Here is a 12,185-nt window from a genome sequence, read left to right on the forward strand (position 1 = left end):
TTACTCAGGGGGACGTTTCCTTCAGTTCTGCCGGGGTGGGGTGAGAAGCCCCTTCTCACTGATTTTAATCTGCAGTAAAGCCAACGCAGCAGCCTGAAGCATCGTGGCGGTTTAATACTGAGCTCCGGGTCCTCTTGCGGGATGCAGCTCCGCTCCTTCTCTGGGTAAGTTGATGTCGTCCTGCAGATGCAGGGTCCGCGTCTGGCAGGATTTGGCCCCAATGTCCATAACGCTGACGGTCCCCGTTCGTCCCATGCGGTTGCCTCCGTCTGGGACTTGTGCGGCAGCGACATGGAAGGGTCGTGGCAGGGGCTCAGTCTTGCTGCTCCCCCTCCTCCGGAGCGAGCAGCCGCTGCCGGCGGTGGATGGACCTTCCTCTGCCCCAGCCCCGGCTTGCGGAGCCCCTGCAGCCGCTGGAGGGGACGCGTGGCCCCCGGAGCAGTACTCGGCCGGCACGGCTGCCTCCCCTGCTGGGGTCCCCCCATTGCTCCGAGGGGCGGTTTGCCGTCTGTCCAACCCAACAGGTACCGCGGCCCCCATGTCGGATGTATGGACTGGGTGTTTGAGGGCGCCTGGCAGTGTCTCACAGGCTCCTATGGGCACGCTGTGCCCCGCACCTGCGGTGGAGGCAGGGAAGGCCGGGATTTCTGTCCGCAGGGCTGGCGGCAGGTGACCGCTGATGGCCCGGAGTCCGTGTCCTTCCGGCTGGTCCGTAAGGCGGAGACGCTGGTTTGATGGCAAGTGCATTTGGCTGCTTGTTCAGAAGCATCCCCCAGTTCGGGTTTGTGGTTTTCAGCGCGACCTTGTCCTGCAAGCTGGGCTTTGCTGTGGGCTGCTTTCTGTCCAAACTGGGCGTGTAGAGGTGGAGGCTGTGGCTGTCAAAAGCTGGAAAGAGGAGAATGTAGCAGGATGGTGCTCAAAACGTGCACTGTCCTCACGTTCCCAGGGAGGCTGGGAGCCGGCGTCAGCGCCAGAGGGGCTTGGCCCTTCCTTTCCCTTGGGCTCCGCTGGAGCTGGGCGGGATGGAGGGGCTGCGCTCGGGCAAGGCCGGTCCTGCTGCGGGGACTGCTGTGGCCACGGAGCAAACCCACCACGCCTGGGCAGCTGCAGCATCGCTGTCTTCAGGACCAACAGATCTGCTGCTCTGCGGTCCAGGTGGGGTTTGCTGCGTCTGGTTGCTCTGGGAGTCTGAGGCAGGGCAATCTGCTAATTGCTGATGTTCCTAAAGCTGGAGCTGGAGGCACTGGGGGTGGTCTGGACCCCGAGCAGTGCTGGGCCTGCTCCGGTGCCGTGGTCGTGGTCCAGCGTTGTGAATGGCTGTTGCTGCTCTTCTCTTGCCTGCAGCCTTTGGCATCAGGGAGCGCACACGTGTTTCCCAGAGTCTCCTGGAAATAGCTGGAGTGAATTCAGCCGATGCTTGGCCAGAGACAAAAGCTTTAAAGCCCTGGGTAAGGAATTTGAGACGCCACCACAATTTACTGAGAACACCTACCAAATGAGAGGGAGCCAGACTGCTTCTGTGCGAATAAACAGCTCCCGTCTCCATCTGTCCCGTGCAGACTCTGCGCCAGATGCTCTTGCGAGGCAGCCGGCGTCTGCGGAGATGGGTCCTTGGCAGATTCTCATGTCAGTATGAAAACCCCCAGCATCGCCCCTGCTGCTTTCAGAGGCGTTTCTTGGAGGTTCACACATACGTAACGTTAGAGCACAACAGTCGCTCTGCTCTGCCTTGCGGGGGACCTGGGAGAAAACCTGCTGCAGCCCTGTGTGTGGTTGCTGTGTGGAGCGAAGAGGCGGGGGGACAGCGGCCCGGCACGGTCCTGGGTGGGCTTGCTTAAATGAAGGACTGAAACACGTCTCTAAATTTCAAGGGACCCCTCTGAGAGTCACGTGCCTGCGGGACAGGAGCTGGGCTGAGCTTCAGAGGGCTGGGAGGGGGCTGAGCTGATGGCTCCAGGCTGAGCCCCAGGCAGGGGATGCGCGGCACCGCAGCGGTGACGTCGTGTGGTTTGGCGTCTTTCGGCCAGGCCTGGATGCTCAGTTAAGAACGGCTGTGCACCCTCCCTGCAGAGCTGGGGGGGCCAAGGGACCCCCAGGCTGCAGCGGCTCAGACCTGGCCATCGCTCAGCGGCTCGGCGGAGGATGCCCCCGCGCAGCAGGCACGGGCACAGTGACCTGGCTCCGGCTGGGTGGCACGTGGGATTTCAGATCGGCTCAAGTGTGTCCTCAGCACGGCTAACCCGAGAGCCTGGCTGGGGCACGGGGCAGCACCTGCGGTGCCCTTGGTGCTTGTGCCAGGAGCACGGGGCTCCTGCGCTGCCCTCCTTGCGCCAGCCCTTCCAAATGCTTCACGGAGCCCCGAGCGTGTCTCGTCCCAGCAGGGCCCGTGGGGCTGATGCCGCGGTGCTGGAGTGGCCGTGCTGGCTGCCGAGGTGGGGGCTCTGCCAGGATGGGGGGAAAGACAAAGACAGCGCTGCGGTGGGGGACGGCCCCGCGCCGGAGCTGCAGACCGAGCATCTGGGGATGCCATTCAGCAGCAAAGCCCACCCTGCCGCTGGCCATGCCCGTCACCTCGGGTAAGGTCATGTCATTCTATACAGACCTGGGGGCCCTGCCACTCTCCCCAAAGCAAATCCCCTTAATTGAGTGTCTAATTAATACCTAAAAATACAGCCCACAGCTGCTGCTGGAATCTGCCCTGCAGCAAAGGTAAGGCAGGAGCCGCAGCGGTGCGGCCTCATAACCTTGGGAAGGTGCCCCAAGAGCATCGTGTGGGTGCCCCGTGCTCCGGCGGGGTGCTGCGGCGTGCCAGGGAGCCTCGCTGGGGCCGGGGCTGCGGCTGCACCGCTCATCTGCCTCTCTCTTTACACAGTGCTTATGCTTTTGTGATCATCTGAGGTTCAGGCAGACTGAAGCTGGCGGTGCCTTTGTCGCGTGACTGCTGTCCTTTCTCCCCTCCGTAGCCGGGGAACAGCGAGCCGCACCGGCTGCAGCTCGTCCCTTCCGCAGCGAGCCCTGGGTTTCCTCCTTCTGCCAGCTGCAGGCGCGGGGCCGCTCCTCGCAGGGGGCCTGAACGACGGCGATGCTGTTGGAGGCTTTCAGCCCTTTTCCCGCTCGCGGGGGTCTCGTCTGCTTCAGTGGCAGAACCGGGAGGGAAAGGTGCTGCCCGCTCCGCAGGGCCCCGGCTCGGTCGGGGTTTCTGGGCTCTCTCCTCTCTTGTGCCTGTTTTACCCCTGGGCTGCAGACCCAGCCCAGAAATATGTTTAATCCACAAATTTGGGCTCAAGGATGCGCCAAAGCGGCTTGGCGTATCGCGTTCGTACTGTCAGTGGGCAGCAGCCGGTGGCTGTCCCCGGGAGCCTGTGTCCGTGTGTCCCCCCAGCACCCCGGGCCACGCGCCCACCCGGCGCAGGAGCTTCTCCCTGGCGAGCAAACCCCTCGGCCGTGGGGCCACGCAGCAGCAGCCAGGTTTCGCCGGTGCGGTGGTGTTGGCTGAGCTGCAAACTCCCTTTATTCGGTTACTGCTGATGGGGGCAGAGGCGTTCGCCCATCCTCTTGTTCCTCCCGGTGGTAAATTTAATCTATATATGTATTTTTTAAGGCTAGTGCAATCAGTCCTGACAAAGGCAAGTGGAAATCCTTGCAATCCAGCCCCGAGTGCCTGCGTTGCAACCGCTGCTCTGGCGCAGGGTCGTGGCTGGGTGTGCGGGCGGGGGGTCCCCGGGGGCGGCTCCCCGGGCACCGGCCCTGCCTCTCAGATGATTTGATGCAGAAACACTGTTTCATGCCTCAGAAGGTTAATTATGCATCGTTCACCCATTTCTGCTTGCTTTTGCTCCCTCCCTCGTCGCTGTTGCTATAATTTTATTTATTTATTTTTAAACAGTTTCACAGATTTCCCTTCTGGGCGACTCTGGAATTAACTCGATCAATGCACGCCTGATGAAGCAAAATGTAATTTTTCCCCGGAGTCAGGCCTGACTCAGGGATGGCTCGGGTGCCGCTGAAGAGCTGCCCGTGTGCGCTCTCCCAGAAAGAGGTCGTTGTTGCCCGCAGGGCCCACGCGGCGAGCGCTCGCTGCTCAAATTCAGCAAATCTTTCAAACTTTGAATTTCAGATTTGGATCTCGGCTCCTGCACCGGCCTGGTTTCTGCCAGTGGAGGGTCGGGTGTAGAGCAGAAAGCAAAGTGCTGTGGGAGAGCAGCACCAGCCGCTGCTGTCGGACCGGGGTCCTCGTCCTGCGCAGCCGGTGGCGGGGCATGGGGGGCTGGAGGGGGGCAAGTGCCTCGGCACCGTCCCCAAGCGGCACCGGTGGTCACAGCTCCTGGGCAGCGTTTCTGCTGCGGGAGCACCGAGCCCCTCGGGCACTGGCCGCTGTCGTCCTCCCGGGAGGGGCTGCTGCGGTTCTCAGCCCTGGGGCGGGCAGCGGGCTGGGGTAACGCTGCGCCAGGGCAGCCCGGCGCCCCGCTTCCAGGTGAAAAAGAGCCCAGAAATCAAAAGAAAAAGGAACATTGGCCTTGTGCTTGCTCCAGGAGGAGGGACGGGGCTGCCGAGGTGGGCTGGAGGAGGGCAAAGGCGTGAAGCCGTGCGAGATGCGAATGGGCTTTTCTGGCTCACGGCGTTTTGAAATCTTTTCTTATTTATTGTATTTTGTTCATTCGTTTGTTTATTTTAACTTTTCCCCCCTCCTCACTCTCGGAGCTGTGCACGGGCGCAGGAGCCCAGCCCGGGCCCTCCGTGGGTCAGAGGATGCTTTCCCAGCAGGGCAAAGTGCTGGGACGGGGAGCGGACTGGAGCCAGATCCCCTCTGTTTGGCCTTCCCTCCTTCCCGGCGGTGTTTTCTTTTTAAACAGAAAATTATTAATAACTCCAGGCTATTTTTAAATCGCACGCTGGAGCTCGCAGTTAATTTGCAGGGGATGGCGCGAGGCAGGCGGCAGCGCCCGGCCGGGGAGCGGGTGGCTCTAGTGCGGGAGCCGGCGGGTCGGGGGGATTCCACCCAAAATACCTGTGGAGGGGCAGAGCTGGGGCGCCCATGCGGCTCGGATGGTCCCGGGGCACCCAAAATTCAACACCTTTGCAAAGCCGTGGTGGGGGCTGCTCAGCCCTGTGCCCCCCGTCCCGGTGCTTGAGGGGTGCTTGAGGCCAGGGTGCTCCTTCGGCTGCCGCCGGCGGCCAAAAAAGCACCGGCCCTGGTAAGGAGCAGCCCCCGTGGCACCAGCGTGGGAGAGCCCGGGGCTGCGTGGGGTCCCCAGGGACAGCCCGGGGAGGGGGCTGTTTCCCTAGGGGAGGTTTTGACGCCTTTCGGAGGGTTCAAAGCGAATCCCTACGTGTGTCAATGCTCTGATGTGAAGATGCCTGCATTTGGCTTTGAACCGGGGTGCTGGTTTTGAGCCCGAAAGGCAGAGGGGTGCCCGGGGCCACCCTGGGCTGGGAGCTTTCGCTGAGGAGAGTCTGGAGCCCACGGCCGATGGCCCCGCGTGCTGCGGCCCCCCGTGCTGCGGCCCCCCACTGCGAGCAGGGGCCACCAACGCTAACGCTGCTCTTTCCCCTCTGCCTGCCCAGGTCCCTCCGGACACAGCAGCCCCCTCTTAGCGTCGTTGCCCATCCCCGGCCGTCCCCTTCATCCCCCCTTGGACATCAAGCACTTTCTGACCTTCAGGCTCAACGGGACATCACCGCTCAACCTCTTCCCCAACTTCAACACGGTGAGTCCCCGGGGGCGGGTGGGCATCGGCCGCCGGACCCCTCCTCCCCCGCAGCGGTCCCTCTTCTACGCGGCACCACTCCTCGAGCCCCACCAGATAATGTCTGGCTTCATTACCGGGGTCTTTGGCTGCTGGGCGCTAGTGCAACGTGCCCGCCCTGCCCTTAGCTCGGAGCGGTTCCTGCCCAGCCATCGCCCTTATATACCAGAATTAAAAAATGGTTCATTTTAACCAAGAGCAATTGGATTTTGCTCCTGGAATTAATAGTAATAAAGTAGCTCTGGAAAGCAGCTCATTACTTGAAAAATAAATTAAAAAAAAAGAAAGAAAGAGAGAGGAGGCATATACAGATACAAGGGCTGCGGCTGGTGCTGCGTGGGTGTGGGTGTTGGGCGAGCCTGGCCGCTGTGGGACTTCTCCCGCCGCCCGGCTGGGCTCGAGGTCCCCAACCTTGAACCACCGGACCAAGTGCTTGGGTTACGCAATTAATCATGGCTCTGTGGAGATGTTCTGTTATACGTCTAAATTGACACGGATGCGGCCAAAGACACAGGACAGCATCTCGGGCGTGAGGTGGCGTTGCCCCCCTCCCTCCGTGCTGCTCTCCCCCGCAGAGGCAGGGCGGACGTTTCTGGGTTTGGTAAATGCTCGTTTTTCTCCCTCGTGAGCCTGGAAACGGGACTTTGCTGAGCTCCCTCCCCGCTCGCTCGCTGCCCTTTTGTAAGTGGCTTTGAGATTAAACGTGCTCGGAAGGTGCAAATTATCGCCGAGATCTTCAAAGACGGCCATAGAAATTAAGTACAGGATTCCTGTCGCTGTTGAATGGGATTCAGACGTCTAACTCCTTTAAGCTCTTTTGAAATCCCAGCTCTAGCCTGTCTCTCCCCTGTGCTAACAAGCAGAAATACAGGAGAGGAGGATTTTTTTGATGCCATTAAGGTTGCTGCTCTTTGTCTGGGCTCCTTTTGTTAGTCGTTAGAGTCAGTAGCTAACTTGAACCAGACCCTATTGTTTGTGCTGCTTGGCTCCCGTGTGCCCCTGCCTTGGCACGTGTTCTCCAGAGTTGTGTTGCTTTAAAAGAAAAAAAGAAAATTGGAAAATTACACTCTTGCACTTGCTGGAGCTGCACAGCCCCGTCGCGCTGCTTCGGTGCTGGGCGGCGACCCCTCTACCCCGGAGGAAGAGTCGGGCACGGGGATGGAGATGCTGGGGGAGGCTGTCCCGGCTCTGCGGGCACCTGGAATTAATTGCTCTGAGCTCAGACCCGAGGCCCGCGGGTGACGTTAGCCGAGCGACGCCAGGCCGGACCGTCCGGGGTGGGAGCTGCCCCTTCGGGGTGCATTTGTGCTGGCGAGGAGGCTGAGGCTGGGGTGCGAGGGCTCAGCGTTGTGCCCGGGCAGGCGGCTTTGCAGGGACCCAGAGCAGCGTCCCCGTCCTCACGGGAGGCAGGGCTCAAGCGTCGCTGTGCCCCGGAGCCGGCTGGCGGCTCCTTGTTTCACTGCCCAAGTAACTGCGACGCCAGGTCGGAGACTCCACCTGGCAGCTGAGCCTCGGGTAATTTGGGAGGGTGGGAAGGAGCATCAGTCAGGGTGTTTTACTTTTTGAGAGAGCTGCCGTATCTCAGTTGCTATAAAAAGAAATCAGAGGGTTTGCCTTTGCTTCTCCAGCGTTGCTGGTGATGCTGTGCAGGATTCGGCGTTGCCCTGTGGAGCAGGAGCTGTTTGCCGCTGCTCAGCAGAGCACTTTGCACTTTGAGCAGGTCACAAGGCTCTCATGAACCCAGCAGATGTTTTACTCTGGAGCCAGCGAAACCTTTCCAAGCTGAGCTCTCCTGCCACTTAAAGCAACAACAACGGGGAGAAAAAGTCCTAACGCAACGCAGAAGGCACGTTTCGGGCTCAGAAGGCCCTTTCTAGCTCTTGGGATGTTGCAAACACCCAGGGCCCAGCAGCGCCTCGCGAAACCATGGCAGGAGATGCAATCCGAACTGATGCTGCGTCCCTGCGAATTCCCGTTTCTGACCTCGGTGGCCGGCAGAGAGCTCAGCACAAGGATCTCTATTTATATCGGTAGGAACATCCAGGGATAAATAAAGTAATGTGAGTCAATAAGAATTGACTACAAAGCTGCAATCTTTATTCTGCAAGCCTGCGGTGCCCAAAGCCTACCTCTGCTGTTGGATCAGTTCTGGAAACGGCCTGGAAGAGCCTCGACCCACCCGGCTGCGGGCGCCGGTAGGTACCGCTGTGGCACAGACCCTCACCGGCCCCAGGGGAGAGCTGGGGGTCCGAAATGATTCCTTTTCCCATCTGGAAGAGCAATGAGTGCATATGTTAGGGAGAAGTTGACGGCACGTTTGTGTTTTCATTCAGAGAGAAGCACGGGGGCTCTCGGTAGCATCCAAGTGTCGGAGCTGCTGAGTGCTGTGCGCCGGAGGGAGCCGGGCTGGGCTTCCAGCAAAGCGCCCTGCGTGCTGCAGCCACGCCGCGCTCGCCCAGCGTGCTCGGCGCAGCAGAGCGGCTGTGGCAAGGGGTGGCTCAGCCCCCGCCGACACCACGCGGACGGCACGCGTGCCCCTGGGTGCGCTCCCGCGGGGCTGCGCACCTGAAGCCTTTTTAGGGCGCAGTGCTTGCGTTTGCTTTGGGATAGCAGGAGCGGTGATGGTCCCCAGCTGCACCAGCCTTGGCCGGCATGCACGGGGCTGGGGCGAGGAGCCAGGTTTCAGGTGCGCCGGCCAGCCCGGCCCCGGGGAGCTCGCAGCTCCTGCGCCTGCCTGGGGAGGTTGCGGGCAGCACGGGCGCGCTGATGAACGCTACTCCTTACTGTGCCACGGGACTTGGCAAAAGCGCAGTGGGCGTAAAGGCCCAGGTTGGTGCCATTGCCTTATGCCCTGGGAGGACGAGGGGGCCCTGTGCTGGGGCCGCTCAGCACCACTGCCCTGGAGTCGGTGCTCAGCCGTGGCCCCAGTGCCCCCGGCAGGTTCAGGTTCATGCCAGGATGGTCCCTGGCTGCTTTTGCATCCTCATGCAGGCGTCTCCCTTTCCTCTGCATCCTCCGCCCTGCTGCCCTGCTCCTGCCGTGGTGTTCGGGGGCGGATGAGCCCGTGGGAGCCAGCAGGGCTCGGTGGGAGCCGCCAGCCGGGCCCCAGCAGCTGACGCTGCTGCGAAGGTTAGAGCTGTTTTTCTTTTCTTTGCGTGGAAAAGGTGGGTGTTTGTCTTGAAAAGAAGTGCCGGCCCCGCTGCTGCCGGCAGACTGGCAGCGCAGGAACGCTGCCTGTAGCACGTTGCAATGTTTGTCGTCAGGGGTGGAGCAGCATCTTTACCATCTGTAGCTTCCTCCGGGTCTCTGCCGAACCCCAAATGCCTCTTCATTTATATGCCAGATAAGTGAGTAAAATTTCATAGCGAACAGGCACTTCATTAATCACCTGCTTTTACCATTCTGCTCACTCCTGGAAAGGAATTTGGGGTCTTGATAATGGCTCTGTTGTCCAGGCATGTGCCTCGAAGACTGATGCACCTGTCTCCAGCAACGAAATAGCTTTGCAGAGAAATACGATCGCCTGAAAACCCAAGGCTCTACTGAGAGCAGGACTCAGATAAGATAATCTTCCTATGCCACAGGGTAGGGGAACAATACTTGCATTATAGATTATAGGCACGCTCAAACAAAGAGGTTATTCTTATTTTCTCCCTCTTAATAAATGTATTTTGTTTAAAACAATTATGGCTTCTTGAACAAGTTTGCTGCCTGGGCTGAGGAATGACGCCGAGCCCTGGGGAGAGACAGAAGCGCCAGGGGCTGTCATCAGCCTGCACGCATCTGCCTCGCCTGCGGGCCCCGCGCCGCCCCGCCACGAGCGGGCTCGTGGAAATACGCAGCTCCTTGCAGATAACTGGAGCTGTTCTGGCTCCACACGTGCGCCCGGGGAGATAGCAGGGGCTGCGCAAGCTCGCAAGTCCTTGTAATTCAATTAGAGCAGGCAAAGTGCCTACCTGATGGGGAGCCGGCAGCCCGGAGTGGCTTTGCGTGGGCACCGCGCCTCGGGCACGCTGCGCCCGTGGCTGTGGGCACCGTCGTCCCTCCTGCCCTGGCCCCTGCGTTGGGCGGTGCGGCGTCCCGTGGGCAAGCAGCAGGCGTGCGTGGCTCTGCTCGCGCCTTCAGCTTTGCACAGGGACGTTTCAGCTCCCCGATGAAGAGCACGTGGAGGATTAATGGCTGGTTGCTTGTTTTGATTGCCTCTGCTCCCTGTTTTGGTGGTTTCTGCTCCTGCTAAGTGTCTTGGAAAGCTGCCCTGGCATTGGGAGGTCGAGGGCAGCAACTGGAAGCTCAAACAGAAAGCAGTAATTTGCCACCCGTGACACCGGTGTCTGCGGTGGGGGGAGAGGGGACGGGGGGACGCACAGGGGAGCATGGTGGGGCTGGGGAGGACGGGGTCCGCGGTCTGTGCCCCCACAGCGGCCTCATCCCCTCTGCCAGACCACAGCAGGCGTTCGGACCCTGCAGGTTTGTTTTTTTCAGGGTCGGTTTAAAAAGGACAAGAACAGGCGTCGGCGCAGCAGCGTTGCCCCGCGCAGGGGGTGCCTCCATGGCAGACGGGGCTCCTCTGCTGCCCCGGCCGCTCGCTCCTTCCAGACACCAGGCGCGAGCTCTGCCGGTGTTCGCAGTGGCTCCTCGGCGAGCGTGATGGGCGCGGGGGATCGCTGGGTCGCGGTGCTGTGCCAGGGCGTCCGTCGCAGCGTGGCACCCAGCCACCCTCTGCCTTCCCTCCCCTTCCAGATGGACCCGGTGCAGAAGGCGGTGATCAGCCACACCTTCGGCGTGCCCGCCCCGCTCAAGAAGAAGCAGTTCATCTCCTGCAACATCTGCCACCTGCGCTTCAACTCTGCGGTAAGCGGGGCGGCGAGCACGGGGCTGGGTGGGCGAGCGGGGCTGGTGCCAGCGCCCGTGGCTGCGCAGGAGCATCCCACGACGGGGGCACCACGCAGACGCCCGTGGCGCAGGCGGCCGCTCCTCGGAGCTCTGCCCCCCCCTCGCTCTGCGGCTGCCCCGGCTGCCCTTGCCACCGACGTCTCCCTGCCCATGGGCCCCGGGGCTGCCGTGTCCTCTGTTTGCCACGCTGGCTCTTTCTGCTCCTCGTTGTTTTGTTTGGGTCTCGTCCCTGCTGCCTTGGTCTCGGTGTTTGTGCTTAAGCTGCTTTATCAGCCCATGCAATTCATAGCTGGTCCGTGGGAGCTGAATATAATCTTCCCTGCCTTGGCTTCCCACAGCTCTGGGGTGGCAGGTGGTGGGGTTTTTTTCCCCAGCCTTTTATTCTAAGTAAATCAACCACCTTGTAGAGGGGAGGAAGGAAACATTCATTGATCCCTGCGGTAATGAATTGCACACAGCTGATCTTTTGTGGGGAAAACTGATAAAAAGGTTTGAAAGGGAATTCTCGCTCCAAGCCAGCAGGAGAGGGACGGGGGTTTGCTGGGAGCGGGGCGGCAAGAGCCACGGTGGCGCGGGCAGCGGCTCGGGGCCCTCTGCCTGGGCTGGCCCCCTCGCACCGGTGTGAGTCCATCTGCTCCACGGTGCCGCTGCTGCGTGGCGTGCAGGGTGGAGGTGGAGGCAGGAGCCTCCCGTGCTCAGCCCAGCCCGCGCACACGCGTTGCCTATAGAGCTGCCAGCCTGGAGCATCCCCTGGCCTCGGCCGGCCCTTCCTGGGGGAGCAAGGCAGCGCTGAGCCCCTTGTACCCATGGGAGGCTGGCCCCGAGCGGAGTCTCATCTGCCGGCGCTGCCTGCGTGCTCGGTGTCTGGCAGCGTGGGCTGCCGGGAGCTGCTCTCGCCTCCCCCGGGGTGGCTGCGCCCACCCGGACGCTGCGCCCTGGCCAGGCTGGCTCTGCCTCCCAGGGAGGTGCCGTCCCAGCCCGGCCGAGCGGTATTGGCAGCGGCCGGGGCTGGGGGCTGCTCTGCCAGCAAAAGGCAGCATTTCTGGGCTTAATTATTCTGCTCCGTAACCAGGCGGCTCGGGCAAAAGCACCGCTTTCCCTTTCCAAGCTGCATCCCGGCTGGAAGAGCGGTGCTGGGAGAGTCGGTCCCACCGCGTGCTCCCGCTGCCCTCACAGGCACCCTGTGCCGCTCGCCCCCACTCTGCCCGTCCCTGCCTGCGTCCCCCCGAGGTCGCGTCTGCGGGAGAGCACGTCCTGGCGCAGACCCTCGCACGCCACTCGCGTTTCTGCGCAGAGCGGCAGCGGTGCCGGCTGACCTACTTAGGCTGCAGCCCAGCCCCGTCCCAACCCGTTATCTGGGGGAAGTTTATTGTATTTGCTAATGAGGCCCCGCGCTCGGATGGGCCTTTCGCTTTCCCACGTACCCGGCCGTCACTGCGCAGCCCCGGACGCCGTTCCCAGCCCTCGGGAAGCCGCGGGGGAGGGAAGGGATGCTTCTTCCTACCAGCGCGGGAAGCCTCAGCCAGCCTCTGGAAACGCCGTGCA

The 12,185-nt window shown here is 61.6% G+C and overlaps 1 protein-coding gene across 2 annotated transcripts in view; it reads left to right on the top strand.

Annotated features, from left to right (window-relative positions):
- The window catches only part of ZNF385C (zinc finger protein 385C), an 81,817-nt gene that overhangs the window by 61,778 nt on the left and 7,854 nt on the right, over nt 1–12,185 (top strand). For both annotated transcript variants that reach the window (XM_087770223.1, XM_087770224.1), the window contains exons 3-4: nt 5,566–5,708; nt 10,488–10,598. In XM_087770223.1, coding sequence (XP_087626349.1) covers nt 5,566–5,708; nt 10,488–10,598 — 254 coding nt within the window. The remainder of the gene's footprint in view (nt 1–5,565; nt 5,709–10,487; nt 10,599–12,185) is intronic.

This window comes from Nipponia nippon, unplaced genomic scaffold (genome assembly GCF_047370975.1).
Source record: "Nipponia nippon isolate SJK-2023a ecotype South Korea unplaced genomic scaffold, ASM4737097v1 scaffold_32, whole genome shotgun sequence".
NCBI classification, from domain to species: Eukaryota; Metazoa; Chordata; class Aves; order Pelecaniformes; family Threskiornithidae; genus Nipponia; species Nipponia nippon.